A 15,739-nucleotide genomic window follows, 5' to 3' on the forward strand; every position below is an offset into this window, starting at 1 on the left:
TATTTCACCAGTTTCACACAACATGCTAAATCTTAACTCATTGTTTACAATACATTAAGCCAAAATCAAACACTGTTACGTTTAGCACAGTATTATAAACTCTTATCTCTATTTTGAAATAAAACTGTTTAAGATTATAATCATTTTATGTATTTTGAATTAAAGCCAGAGCAGTAAATTAAAACAAAGAAGTTATTTTAAAACTTGTGCTACACATATTCCACATGCCATTGGAATATGGCATGTGGAAAATGCCATATTCAGCATATGGCATATTCATCAATCTAGTTGATGAATATAAATTTCATCAACTTTCAGCAATCTAGTTGGTATATTCCACATTTACTGCAGCCAACATGTTTTTTTTAAAGGAAACCTCAAAGGAGTTTGCTTATTATAAAAGGGTGATAAGTTATGAATGCTTAGTTCTCATTGGACATTCAAATTCCAGAGTGCTTACCTTATAAGCATACATGTCCCACATAAACACCAGTCAAATGGCATCAGTTCCTTTCAGGAACAAAGCCTCACAAGTGAACTTAAGTTATATGGATGTAGGTTTTTATATATATATATAATATTCAATGATATGTACAGGTAATCCTCAAGTTGCAACTGATTGATTACTGACCATTCAAAGTTACAACGGAACTCCACCAAAAGCTACTTAAACCTTAAGAGAGTTAACAGAGCTAGAAGGGACCTTGGAGGGCCAACTCCCTACACAAGAATGAGACCCTGATTTCAAAGTTACACTTTATACGACTGTATAAACCTTCACAGTCATGTGATCACATTTTGGTAGCTATTCACCTTTATGGCTATTTGGAGTATCCTGCAGTCATATGACCATAATTTTTGACATTTTTTGCCAGTTTCCAGAGTTTACTTCCAGTTGCAGGCAAAAATGCCCATTGGGTAAAATGGATTTGGAAATGGAAATGCTGGAAATGTCTTAATTTATGATTGCAACAATTTACAACTATAATTCTGGGCTCAAATACTATTGTAATTTGAGAACTACCTGTAGACATTTGTGACATTAGCATTTCATGTTATGTGTACTTTGTTAAAAAAGTTTGTGCAATTGCATTATGTAGTGAATGAAGAACCATAACGTATGAGAAAATATACAATTATATTTTTACTGTGAAGGATAGAATAAAGAGCTTTGTTTCCATTTGAAGCATTCCTCTGTATAAAGGTATAAAAAGTCTTGTTAGTTAGTATAAAAGTCCTGTTAATTATGATTTGAGATTATTCCAAAATTATGGATTAGGAAATATATCAAGAACTAACCAAAACTGTAGTGATTCAATACTTTCATTTATTCTTTCTATGGTGCTGTTACAGACTTAATGAAAGTTTCAATAGTTTGAATGGAAATGGCAACTTTTCAATAAATAAATATAATTAAAAATGCCCACCTTTGGCCAGAAAGAAATATGATTTTACATTTACAAATTTATATACTGTACAAGTGTAAACATTCATATTAGTCCTCCTCCAATCTTCCAATATTTCTAAGATCAGCTTAATAGTGTAGCCACATCCCTCTCTATTTAGGAATAAATCCTATTAATGGGAGTTCTATGGATATAGAATTACAGCTTTAATGTTTTATTTTTTGATCATCTAAACAAAAATAATTATTTATTCTTTAATTTATTCTGTGTTGAAGGAAAGAAAAAAAGGGGCGTGCATAAGCGCACCAACGTGCCTTCAGTTCTTGTCCTAATGTCCCCATTTATTCGTATTCATTTCATGTATTCATAATCATGTATATACTTATATATCTTATCTTATACATGCTTGACCAATAAATAAATGAAATAAATGAGAATGACAATGACAATGAGTGAGCAATTCTCAGTCCAATAAGTGCAGCAAAGGATTAAAGCAGACCAGAGTTGGCCTCCAAGTATTAGCTAACTAATGAAAAGGCCTTAAGTCACTCAAATTGTCATGCTTTACAATGTTGGATAGTCTAAAGAAAGAACACAACTATTTCAGGTGTTCATGGTTTAACAATTCAAAAATTGTAAATTACACTTGTTCCAAATCTGAAGCAGCAATTCTTTCTCCAACTGCTGAAGTTTATTCATACTCATAAAGAAATCACCAACCCGTCTCCCAAATAATCTTTGGGTCTTTTGCCAGAGTGAATATATTATATTTTGCCATAGACAAGGAAGGTTCAACTTCATCACTCGTATTATTTTTAAAGAAATATGCTTAAGCCATTACTAACAGCAACTTAAATAAAGTTAATATTTATGCCTTTGATTTGGGGGCTGATATATCTTTAAAGTCATAATGCCTGGCAAACAAAATTTTCTCTGATACCAGCTAGGCTGCTGGTAGCTCAATATTGGAAGAAGGACTCTTTGCCTACTATTGAAGAGTGGATATTGAAAGTAACAAACCTAGCAGAAATGGCGAAAATCTCAGTGTACTTGAAGGACCACACGCAAGAAAGATACGTATCGGAATGGAGAAGATGGATTGATTATATTCAAAATAAGTATCAGACAAGAAAATATCAAATAGTTTATGAATGAATGTTAGTATTAGAAGTATTAGGTTATCTATAGTGGAGTTAAGGTTTCAGGGGGGGAGTTAGTACTTTGAGGATAAGTAGATTAATCTAGTTTATGATTGATTAAATTAAATACCTTGTATTTTGCTCTGGAAAGTCTGGGGGGGAGGGTGGGATGAAGGGGGGGAAAGGGTGGGGGGAACATGGGGGGAATTTTTTTTTGTATTTCTTCTTTGTAAAACTTTTCAATAAAAAAAAAACTTTCTCTGATAAAAAGAAAATTGAACAAGTTGCTAGTTATGCAGTCTTCCTAGAATTCTAGATCAGCTGTTATCCTTCCTTTTCCAAAAAGAAACATGTGCCACAGAACTGCTTACAAGTTTCAATATTATGCAGAATATTAAAATATCTCTTTTTCTAATACTCTAGTGATTTTGAAGGATGTCTTTTAGAAAACCATACATATAGTGTGTTTGAAAAAGGAAGCTATTAACTATATTAAAACTAAAAGAATTACTAATAAAAACCATCAATACTTCCAAAACTAAGTAATGTTAAAATTACCTCATCATTTAAGAATCATTTTAGATAAAATACTATATTTATATTTTATACAATTTATATTTATTATCTATCTTGAAAAAAAATCAGCATTACATTATTAGATACCATAGGTCATTCTTCAGAACTGATTAGTACCTGTATTTTACATTTAAAGTATTGGACCAGAGGACAGCTTATTTGTTAAACTACTGTATTTATTCACATACAATATACAATTTTATCTTTGAAAAGCTTGGAAAAAACTTGTCTTCCTTCTACCCTCTCAAACTTCTAAACAGGATAATGATGAAATTTCTGTGATAACCTAGTTTCCTCTGCAATGGATTTTAGATGTTAATATATAACCACACAAAACGGTCATGTATTCCTATATCACGATTATAGTTATAATGCACTGAAGATTTATTACTTCTAGCAACACAAACACTGAATATATAACAGAACAATGGTGCCTATGCCAAATAAAGTGCAAATTATAGATATGGCGTTTTTAGAAAACAATTATAATGATAATGATAAGAGCCCCCCTCCTCCAAAACCATCCATTTATGCTAAGGTGGAGTAGCCCAATACTTGTGTTGGAAATGCAGAAAGGCAGCTTCCACTGTTTTAATATATACAGGTAGCCCTTCATTTCTAACAGCAATTGGGACTAGAATTTTTGTTAGTAAGCAATGCAGTCATTAAACATGGTTGTCAGACAAGGCAACTTTCTGAGAACTTCCCACAACCAAGTCAGTGAGCAAGATGGCTTGCATGCAGGCCGGCAAGCAGAATCTAATATAGTACATATTGGCCAGAAAAACCTAGAGTCTACACTCCAAAACCAAGTAAGTTTTCTCACTTCAAGAAATTTGGATCTGATGTAGAACTCCAACCCTTACAGTTTGTATGTTCCAAATGTCTACACTGGGTTAACTTAATATCTTAGCCCAATACAACAGATGGAAGAGGAACTCTTTCAAAAAAAGGAACAGACTGTATGCTAGTTTTTAAATTTTTCTTTCTCTATCTTTTCATCTGTTTCACTTTGTGCTATGAAGTACAACCTTAAAGAATATAGAGTTTTATTTTTAAGAGTGGAGAATATCACAAACCACAGGGAATTGCATGAGAAGGTGATAAATGGCCTTTCTAGCTTCACCAAATGAGTGGAAAAAGTGTTATTATGGAATACATAGCATAATATAATTTGAAACTATTTAAAAATATAAAAACTGACCATGTGTTAAAGTAAAAATGAAATGAACAGTTTGTCCCTGGCCAAACATAATAGCGCACATACAAGAAATGCTTCTTATATTCAATGCCATAAACATACTGTATATTGGCACTTTTTCTTTCTAGAAAAATATATCCTTTCACATTGATATGCTTCCTAAATTAAAAATATGTTTGGATTAGGGGGCAAATATATCATTATATAATAAATATTTACCCAAAAAACCTTATGACTATTACAATCAGACTACATATTTAGACTTACTTAAATAAATCTACCTACTTCTACCTGCCTACTTCTGACTATCTATCTACCTACTTCTGACTAATTTAAAATTATCAGAAGGCTGTGCCTTTCTTTGCTAGTACCAAAGAAAAGCAACATGTGCAAAGAGTTAACTTGGCATAAAATCATTCATATGGTATATTTACGGTAACTCATCTGAATTATTTCAAACTACATAAATATTACACGTCCCAATGCTAGTAGATTTATGGAGGGAACATAACTGAACCATTAGGTTTGTCATCTTGAGTGAACATGCTAAACAGATTCTGCCTGTTAATGATGCTCTGTGTATCTGCCACTACAATTCAACTATGACATACATGGCGCAGTCAGACAGATCAGAAATACTGTATTGTTTCTATGTCTTATCGTAGCCATTAACTAAAAGCTGCACAATGCAGCAAATTATGTGGGAGTACATTCCTCATTATTGCCTTCAGAAACTTAGCAAGTTTCCAAATATGTTAAATCCCAACACTATGATTTCAAATATTTGGTCTTCCTCATTCCCTGGTTATTGTAAAATACTACCTGATCAAGAGTTTGAACAGCTTGAAAAATTAATACTTTTTGTATGATTTTGGTAGGCCTTAATAAAGATATAATCAGGCACGTTGAGCCTAATAAAAGTATTGCTCAATTCTGGACTAATCTGCTGTACTTTTTTCATCTTATTGATATACAGGATTAAAACACAAAATTATTATAAACTTGGCATAAATGCTGTGCACAAAGAAAATAACTTTTAGGTCAGAAAATAACAGTTAGGTCATAATCTCTACTTAAAAGGCCAAGATATGAACAAACTGCAGAAGAAATAAATGTACTATATCTAAACAAAATAACTAGTATTTCATATCATTAGAATTGATAGTCATTGACCAAATAACATCACTATCCCTCCTGAATATTAAGGTGAAATTCAATACTTCTTTTAAAGACATAATTCTATTTAAATTAATTTCTTGTCATAGATGACAAGAAAGCATGTTATGTAAGATCTGAAGTGAGTATATAAATTCCAAAATTGGGGTATACAAATTGTGCAGTTTACCATTTAATGTTCTAATGACCTTAATCATTAGTTTGACCTTAATCTTGACTTCAAAATGGTGGGGAATAAGGGACACAATGCAATACAATAAGGCTTGTCAAAAATGTTTTAATTGTCAAATGAAGCTATTTAGAAAATAATTGTAAAATATTCTGTTTTTCCTGAATGTGTAGATTCTTCCTAGATAACAATCTTAAAATCTCTCTATAACATAATTCAAAAATTAACTGCAGTATGCAACATTTTAGATAATTAGCAATAGGGTAGAAACTGGAAGACCATGCATTTTAGTTCTACTTTAGGCACAAAGCCAGCTGGGGAACCTTGGGCCAGTCTCTTTCTCTTAGGCTCAGAAAGGAGGCAATGGAAAACCACTTCTGAAAAACCTAGTCAAGAAAAACTGCAGGGATTTTTTCAGGCCGTCTCAAAGAACTGGACAAGAGTCAATGGAAGGGGGGGGGGACCTCCTTTGTTTCGTAATTTAAGTATTTACCATAATACATTAAACATAAATAAAAATGGTTTATGATAAAATCTGTGAAACTTCATTCCCAAGGTTTTAATCAATTCACTTTTTTTTTCAATATCCAATGCTCTACTTCACTACTGCAGCTGAAAATATAGATACACCTCACTACTTCCCAACTAAGTGGCCTTTTAGGATGATAATTGATACTTGGGACAAATATATCTAATAAGAAAATGTAAACATTTCAGAAGGACTGCTTCGAAGTGCTGCTTTCTATATTCTGAAAAATTAGAAAATTAAATATATCCCAATTCAATAATGAATGGATGGATCCATTATCCTATCCCTGTACTAAACTTGTTTAATAGTGTTTATTAAAACACTGCATCAAAAGCTAGATAGCATAGGCCAGGGCTTCGCCAAGCTGGCCATGCCCACGCCCAGTTTAGCGAAAGGGGAAAAGTCCCAATATATCACGTGACAATGCCATGATCACATGAGTTTGACAAACATGGCATAGAAGTTGAAATGGTGGTTTTATTCTGTGAGATATCCATTCAACCAAGGAGTTCACTGTGCAATTTTAAGCAGTTACTCTAAGCCAAACCTCCCATATAGGAGGTTGTCCTATATGTCTTGTATTGTTAGAAAAAAATGTGGAAATATAAAGAAGGGAAAGATATTTAATAAATAAATAAATAAATAAATAAATAAATAAATAAATAAATAAATAAATAAATAAATAAATAAATAAATAAATAAATAAATAAATATAAATGATAATGAAATAAATATCACATCCAAGAATACTGTACCTGTATGTTCCAAAATACCACACCCAAGAACATTTTTGTGTGTATACACACACATACACACATTGTACTGTGTATGGAATAACAGGATATCATGTAATATGAGTAGAAAAAAAAAAGAAGCAACATATCTCCAAAGATACAGCATATTCTTAGAATCACGAATGTTACACTGTGGAGAACATCAGAAGTTCACAGGCTCTGACTTCAAGCCATACATCTTGCAATCAATAAATCAGACAAGAAAGGACCACATCTCTCAAATCATCCATCCAAATAATAGTTCTTGTGCCAGATTATTCTACCATTGCTTATTGTCACTATATATTCAACGTAGATCACGTTACAGTATAAGCAATGATTTACAAGCCATATTTTCAAAATAAAATAATCCAAAAAAACCATACTGATTTCACTTTCTTGTAAAGTTACTAGTGCATAATCCATAATTCACAGTTGTTCCCATCAAATTGGGGAAAAAAACATTTTAAACTACATATGAGCAATGAACTCTTATGAGCAAGCCTATAAATTCTCATTGGCTTTGACTCGATACTAATTGTACTTATGAGGTAGTTACGTGAACTATTAGTGGAGATTTTAAGATAACCTTTTAAAAAAGGGTTGGATAACATGCAACCTCTAAAGTTGGTACTCAATAAAACCATTAGCTCCAGTCAACAAGAACACTGGAAGATTATGGAAGCCAGGGTTTGGTTATATCTTCTAAAACCACAGATTTGCAACACCTACAAAAGATTACATTTCCAACACAAGACATATAAAAATAACACTTACTCTGTTTTCCTTCTCAGTTTGTCCTCAAAAATATCATTTAAATTAATTGCCACTTGTCCCAGAAATTTATCAAGCCCAACAAGAGACCTATGCATGACTATCAGATAGAGAATGTATTTTTCAGAGTTCCCTTCCATCAGCAATCCAGGCAGCTCAAACGAAGCTTCTTCTTTCCATATTGGATCAAGGGTCTTCTCTGCCACCGAAGTAGAGTATTTCTCTTTTCCCAATTGTATGATAGTGTATGTATCATTAGTGCCACTTTTGCCCTTTGGCTTGAGACCTTTGGCCTGAAGGACTGTGACCTGCACATGAGTTGGGAACCACTTTTGAGCTTGCTCGGCCAACATAGTAACAAAAGGGGAGTGGGGATTTTGAGTAACAATAGCCACAGAAATAAAATACTGGATCAGAAGGTATATTTCACAACAGGGAAGCCTGATAGAGCCTTTCAGAGAACTAAGCAACTCTCATTTTTGAGATTCTTATTCATTCAGCATCATTAAACAAAGTGGGCCAGGTTCCCTAACCTAGTTGAGCATCCCTTCAGATTATTGTCTCCAAATGTTAATTTCCAGCATACCTCTGCAATCCTAGAAATAGTTCTGCTTTTCCATACTTCTCTATACAGGACAGTATATATTTGATTTTGTCCTCTACCCACCCTATTTTCACTCACACCCAAGGCCGACCGGAGACTAACGGGCTTTAAATAAAAAGAAAACTACACCTCCCACCTCCCTCCCCGCTTTCCCAAGTACAATTTGGCACTTGCCCTGGCTAACACCGATCAAGATTCCTCTGCATGCTCGCAAAGCAACCTCCTACACCTCTTTACAACACGGGGGAAGGGGGTGTCGGGCAAGACTTTGGGTCTGCCGAAGGCACCGAACCAGCTCCTGCCGAGGTAAACTGGACCCGGTCCACCGGGGGCTCTGCCAGGCCGCCCTTGCCCGGTAACGGCTTTTCTGGGGAGGAGGGTATCCCTCGGTATCCCCGGGATTGGGGGGAAAAGGGGGGGAGCGTCGAGAGAAAGAACGCCTCGGAAAACGGGCAAGTCGTGCGGACGCTCAGCAGCGCGGTGGCCCAGCCGCCTCCCTTCCTTCGGCCGAAACGCTCCAGCCGCCGAGCCGAGGCCCCACTTCCGCCTTCCCCATGTTGCCTAAACGGGCGCCGCTGAGTGGGAGCGAGGGAACGGCGCCGCCTCTTTCCTCGGGCGGTCAGAGGGCGAAGGGTAGGGTTCAGGCGGGCCAGACGCTTCCCCTGCCCTGCCTCGCCGGCTTCCAGTGGGCCCCGGGAGTGGGGGGGGACGGCCGGGGAGAAATCCCAAAGGATGGCGTGGTCCCTCACAGCTCGCGCAGCCCGGCGGCCTCGCGAGCCGCACCTCAGGCCACCGGATTGAGCCCCTAGGCGGAAGGCAGGACCCCCCGCATAAGGACCGCTTCCAAGCTGGAGTGTATATTTGGTGGAGGTTTGACTTCTGCCTTCTTCTTTCTCCTTCTTCTTCTTTTCGCCCTGCCTTTGAAGGGTTGCAATGCAGTAAACGTTCCAAAGGGCTTGCGATAGACTCGGTTTTAAAGATATTCCTGATTGGTTCGTAAAAACTTTTTTTTTTTTTTGGTCTCGGTCATGCTGAAGTATCAAAAGACTCTACACAATATGGGCGAAGTTGTGAATCCGCACAAGAAGGGCAAGCGAATTGCAGTGAGAATGGAAAATAAACTGATCGGGAATAGCATAGAAAATTTAAAAAGAAGGGGGAAAAAACGAGTTATTGATATATGCTGACTGTAATGGAGTGGCGGACATGATAATGAAACTCGGAAACGCCTTCAAAAACGATGAATTTTGTTGAGTTGGTGTAGTTTAATAGTTAAGGTATTCAATGAGAACCAGATTCAGGTGCCATCTCTCCTTAAAAATCACGAGGTGACTTGGGGCCAGTTTTAGTCAGCTCAATCTGTCCAACCGAATGGATATGGAAATTAAATGGACAGAGATCCAAATGTGTCAATTTCTGGCCCATAGGATGATGATGAAGATAACAACTCAAAAAAGTGGAGAGTCCCCAAGCAACAATATTTTTAAAAAGCCATGATTGAAATAATAATAGTGAGATCGGTTGGGATTCACACTTGAATATAGGGACCATGATGAAGGCCTTGCAAGAAAACCATAAATTTAAAAATAAAGCTCATTTAACTACTCTAGGAAAACATATTTCAAAACATGAAACCAATAAAAGTGTATGCATTCTGCAAATAACTTCTAGATGATGGAACACAGGTATGTTGACCTGCAAGGTAATCTGTAAATTAGGCATTCTGGCTTCAATAAACTACTGTGGTGTGACTGTGGTTGGGATAAAATTGGACTTTTATTTTGCTTGTATACTTGCTGTCAGGATTCACTGGTACTGTTGTTGCAGTTAGCTGGAAATACTATATGGGGCATTAATGTGATTATGGGTAGTAGTCTAGTCTACATCTTTTATTGAATTTGTTATGTGAAAGCTTTAATTAACCAAAGCTCTGATGGGCAGCAGAGGTCAATATTTGTGGCCCTATCGTTGTGTTGGTTGCTATTAAATATTTACAGAATCTCAGCAGTTTATTTTAATTAAAAGATAATTCAGTAGAAATTAAAATGTCTACTGTAGAAAATAATAAGAGTATCCTGAAGCAAAATACATAATACTGATCAATGACTGGTGCAACTGATGAGTGTCTCTTTGACCAACCTTCAGAAGACCATCAGTGGGGAAACTGTTCTTAAGTGTAGGTGGTACATCTGAGATACTATTTTTACTGTCCTTGAGACCCTCCTGATGTCCCCATTCTAATTCTGCAGGTGGCAGTCTTATTTGGCAAATAGTACATATAATGCTATCCATATCCAAATCACAGCATAATTTCTCAGATATGAAAATGAGATCCAGCATACATTCATTGGCATGTATCAATCCATGACAATGGTATGATTACTTTGGAGGCCATGAACTCTGGCATTTCCTGAACAACGACATAGAGGTTGAAGTCACTGAACACCAAAAGGTAAGGAGACAAACTTCAGTCTAGAAGTTTATCTAGGAAAGATAAAGGGAGGAGGGCAACAAAATATCTGGTGTACCAGTAAGATCACAGTTTGTCTCTATGACCCAATATAGGCATTCACGTAGGTTATCTCATCAATAGGATCATGGAATATAAAAGTGTCATGTAGGGTCAATATAATTACCCATACAGCCTTGAGCTCAAGTTGCAGGACCAAAAGTCCAGAAATGAGGGGGGCAAACGGTGCATAAAACCAGGAGAAAGTGAAAGATTTAATGGCTCTGAAGGAAAGTGTTCTGATCTAGTGGAATGCAGTGAATGAAATAAAAAGGATCTGAGCTGTGTGGAGACTCATCTATGAATGAATGGCTTGATGAAGACTTGCTTCAAAAAATATGTTTTAAACAAATTAATTCACTTGGGAATAAAGTAAAAGGAATAAATCAAAAGGCTTGATTATTTTTTACGATACAAGACTGAGACCATTAGTGAACAATGAGAAGTTCTGAATGTGGGACAGAACATTCCTGATAGTATCTAAAGTAGATCTTTTAAAAAATGAATATTAAAAAATACTAGTAAAAGAAAGTAGAGTAAAATGACAACTAATACAGGAAGGGAAAGTATTGGAGTAGTAATTTAGAAGCTAAATTAATTTCCCAACAGAATGAATGGAAATTAAATAAATAAATAAATAAAAGTAGATGCAAGGAAAGAATGTGGAAGCTGCATAAAATAGAGTGCAGAGAGGTGTACTGCAGAGGTGTACTGCCACAGAAGTGTGGAATTAACACTAATAAGTATTGTATGAAAAAGGATATTTGATGGAATAATGAAGTAAAAAAAGGCTGGATGAGAAAATGCACAAAAAAGAATGATATTAAGATATTAATATGCCTAGAAGGTATTGATATGCAGAATGTATATAAAAAGATATTAACAAAACTGGGAGAGTGAATGCAGAGCGTTTTTTAATGAAATTGGTAAGAAGGCTATACATGCCTTCAACAAAATCATTGTAATAATAAAAAGGAAATCATTTCTAATGAGTGGATTAAAGAAGGAATGTTCAACCTTGGCAACTTTAAGACGTCTGGACTTCAACTCCCAGCATACACCAGCCAGCCATGAGATGACTTCAAATCGTTTCACTTATGATCTGAGGAAGAGATGAAAACAATGCTATGCAACCAAGGGGAAAGATCAGCATAATAACATATTTACTGCATGTTTGAATGAGTAGAGAGATAATTTGCATACTTGCCTAACTTTGAACTGTGTTAGACCTTTTTAGCTTGATTATCTTTCCCTCCATTAACAAGGCTAGTGTTTCTGCAATCTTTAAACCTCTTTATTGGGGAAAAAAAATCATTGTTTGCTGTAAAACAAAGCTTGAGTTTATGGTCTGAGGATTGCTGGTTCACTCTTCTGGAATTAAAAAGGCAAAATGTATGTGTGATAACCACAAATGAATCTAATAATTACCCAGTGCACAATTAGATGAGGTAATGGGATTTAACTCAACAGACCACAAAACCACAATGTTAGCCTGCAGAACTTTGAAAAATGTGCTCACATCATCAGCCCTTGGTAAGCATGCATTTTTGCCTATAAACTCAGGTAAATGGGTTCTGAAATATTTGTAAGATAAGGCAAAATGAAAAGCTTATATTGTTTCAATGGTAGGAGGAATATATTAGTACATTTTCAGTATGTGTATGTGAATGTGTGTTTTTGTAAGGGATTTATGGTACATTCAGGAAAATAATTGCAAAATTGAACAAGTCTACACTTTGACTCAGTTACGGGGGTAATAAGTGCACTGTTGGAAGACCTAAAAGACAAGTTTAAGGACAGATCTTCAATCAAATAACCCAGCTGTATGATTGCTAAAAGTCACCAATCATACTTTATGAAAATATTTTGGTTGCTTAAAAATGATTCCCCAGTATATAGAAATATATATCTACTGGATGCAATCACATTTTCCCTTAGCAATATTAGATTTTTGATAATGAAATATATCCAAAGAGTGTTTCGCAGGAAGATTTGGAAAGATGTCAGCTAATGACATTAATAAATTCATGGGTACATTTTAAATCAAATGATAGCTTGCTTGTTTATGCCTTAAATGTATAACCTCAGTGATCAAGGTTAGTAAACATTATTGAGTAAATTAGTTAAAAAAGACCAGGGTATAAATTGTATGAAAAACAGCTGTAAATGTACGAATCTGGAGACCAATAAAAGTTAAATGCCATACTTCAATTACAAAGTAATGACTAAAAATGTGAAATGAAGTTAAAATAAAACCTCAAAATATTGATTACTTGAGAAATGTAATATTCTTTACTTAAAATATTAGTAAAAAAATGACAGCTATTTATTTGATTTCATTTAATTCTGATTTTTACATTTTTAAGTATTTTATAAGGAATATAAACTCTAAATTAATAAAACACTCCCCAATATTCCTTTTTATAAAAAAGCAATTAATGCTTTCTGATAAATTAATGTTTCTTTTGAGAAAATCTTTTGTGTACCAAAAATAATGAATACTAAACAAATTTTTCCCATAAGGAATGAATAAATGTAATGTGTCCCCAAACCAAAGACCCATGATGAAGAAAATAAGCACAAAAATACACAAAATGACTATAGAAACTAAGCTAAGGCCTCAAAGAAATGTGCACAGGGCAAGAGCTACTATGTGACTAATGTGTGATCCTTTGTTTTGGCTGGAAAGGGTGGCAAATCATGAGGCAATTCACATTGACAAATTCTAGCTTGCACCAAACACAATGAGTACCGGGACAAAATTTTCATGTCAAAATATGTCAAAACCCAAATTTGACCAGTTTCAAAGCTGGTCGAGTATTACGGTATGACTATGCCTCAAGTAGGCTAATTTACAGAATGTGTCCAATCCAATTAGTCCAATGTATTGTGATTCATGGTCACAAAGGAATGAAATTTTGTACACTTGTGGCTATTTCAGTGCTACAGGCTGTTGCTGGGCTGCTGTTGCAATCGTGATCTTCATTTTCAAGATTCCATGACAGTTTCTCAGCCAGTGTTGCAATCCCTCTCACTCTCTCCAACTTACCTGGCTGCTGGAAAGGGAAAGGAAAAGAAAAGGAGGGAAGAAGGAGGGAGGAGAGGAGAGGAGAGGAGGGAAAGAAAGAAGGGGGGGAAGGAAGGGAGGAGAGGGGGAGAGAGGGAAATAAGGGAAGAAGGGACAAATAGAGGAAAGATTTCTGATACTCCCTGCCTGCTTCCCAGAAGGAAACTCAATGGGGAAACCAGTAGAATTTTAAAGGCACTTTTTTAATATGCTATACTTGGAATCAATGTTTGTTCAAATAAAAGAAGATATAGAAAAGTAATTTATTTTGATATATTGCCATGTTTATCCAAGTGCACCTACCATTTAAAACTTTTCTGTTCACAAAATGACCTCTCTTTTTTTCAGTAACCTCTGTAGACTGAGTTTTCAGTTTAGTAAAGATCCCGGATGAAAATTAAAACCAGCTGGTGCTATTATATCAGTTTAATCCACTCAAAATAACAAGACGAACAGTAAATTATTTGGGACGATTTGGTTTGTATTAGAATTAAACTTAATTGCTGAATTGCTTAATTTCTCTTGTTAAGTGGGACATTTGTTAAGTGAATTTTGCCCCCATTTTACGACCTTTCTTGCCACATTTGTAGTAGTTAATGAGTAACATGGTTGTTAAATGACTTTGCAAAATTGACTTTGCTTTTCAGAAGGTTGTACAAAATGATTACCTGACCCCAGGACACGACTTAAATATGAGTCAATTGACAAGCATCCGAATTTTGGGCACATGATCATGAGGATGCTGCAACTGTCATAAGTGTGAAAAATGATCACAAATCACTTTTTTCAGTGCTGTTGTAACTTAGAATGGTCACTAAACGAACTGCTGTAAATTGAGGACTAACTATTAAAAGAAATACTTTCCTTAGTTGTTGGCACCTATCAGTTTTAAACTTTGAAAATACTCTTGAATTCACATCATAACAAATTCTATTTCTAGGACTAACATGAGGTTAAAAAGTTCATCGTATCAACATATTATTCTGCTTTATGACTTATTTAAATGTTAAAAATTTTAAAAAACAATAGATTAATTCACTCACCCACAAACACATGATGTTGGGCGTGAGATGTAGGGAATGTAGATTTGAGTCTAAGATGCTTACGAAAGAATGGCAGATGTTACATTCCAAACATAATAGCACAGGGTTCACAGCCAAATGCTGTTTGAACCATCCATCTCTCTGAATTATGAAGTAAATTGATCTACACACTTTGGACTAATAATACATCAGAACTTTCTTCACTGGTCAAAAAAAAAAAAAAATCCAGTGAGAACCCAACTCCCACGTGAATCCAAGCAAGGTTATCAATCAGACAGCATGAATATCTTCCACCAGAGCCTGTGGATTATCTTCCCCCACCAACAGGAAACAGGTTACTCTAAATAGGGCTGCTGGGTAACTCTTGGGCAGCTACTGGGCAGATGAAATAATATGGAAAAATAACTATATTTTGCCATCCTTAGTACCATGATGTGGGGCAAAATATGGGCTCTAACTTACATTGGATTGGATTCACTCTTCTTGTTCTCCAGGTGTTGCTTTTGGAAGCTCATCTAGTGGAACTCCTTGAGATCAGTGCCCAGAAAAGGCCCACACAGGAACAATCTAGACCAGACTTCATGCACCCATACATTCCAGCCTGCAATCAAAGTCCCTGCCAATCTGTCTGACAGATCATCAGGGAAAGCCTCAAGCTCTTTCTAGGATTATGCAGGGTTCATTAATCACCTGGGGTGGGCTAGCTAACCCAACAGACCTTGCCTCTCCATAGAGGTATATAGTCCCAATGAGCCAGAGGGCAACCTCAGAGT

General features: G+C 35.6%; 1 protein-coding gene across 1 annotated transcript in view; it reads right to left on the reverse strand.

Annotated features, from left to right (window-relative positions):
* RAB11FIP2 (RAB11 family interacting protein 2) overlaps window positions 1-8,228 on the reverse strand; it is a 31,122-nt gene extending 22,894 nt beyond the window's left edge. The window contains exon 1 of the mRNA XM_070946288.1: window positions 7,747-8,228. Within this exon, the coding sequence (XP_070802389.1) occupies window positions 7,747-8,096 (350 nt within the window). The 5' untranslated portion in view covers window positions 8,097-8,228. The remainder of the gene's footprint in view (window positions 1-7,746) is intronic.
* Between the last annotated feature and the right edge of the window lie 7,511 nt (window positions 8,229-15,739).

The sequence above is a fragment of the Pituophis catenifer genome, unplaced genomic scaffold (assembly GCF_029215685.1).
Source record: "Pituophis catenifer annectens isolate HBS135680 unplaced genomic scaffold, rPitCat1.0.hap2 SCAF_6, whole genome shotgun sequence".
Classification (NCBI taxonomy): Eukaryota; Metazoa; Chordata; class Lepidosauria; order Squamata; family Colubridae; genus Pituophis; species Pituophis catenifer.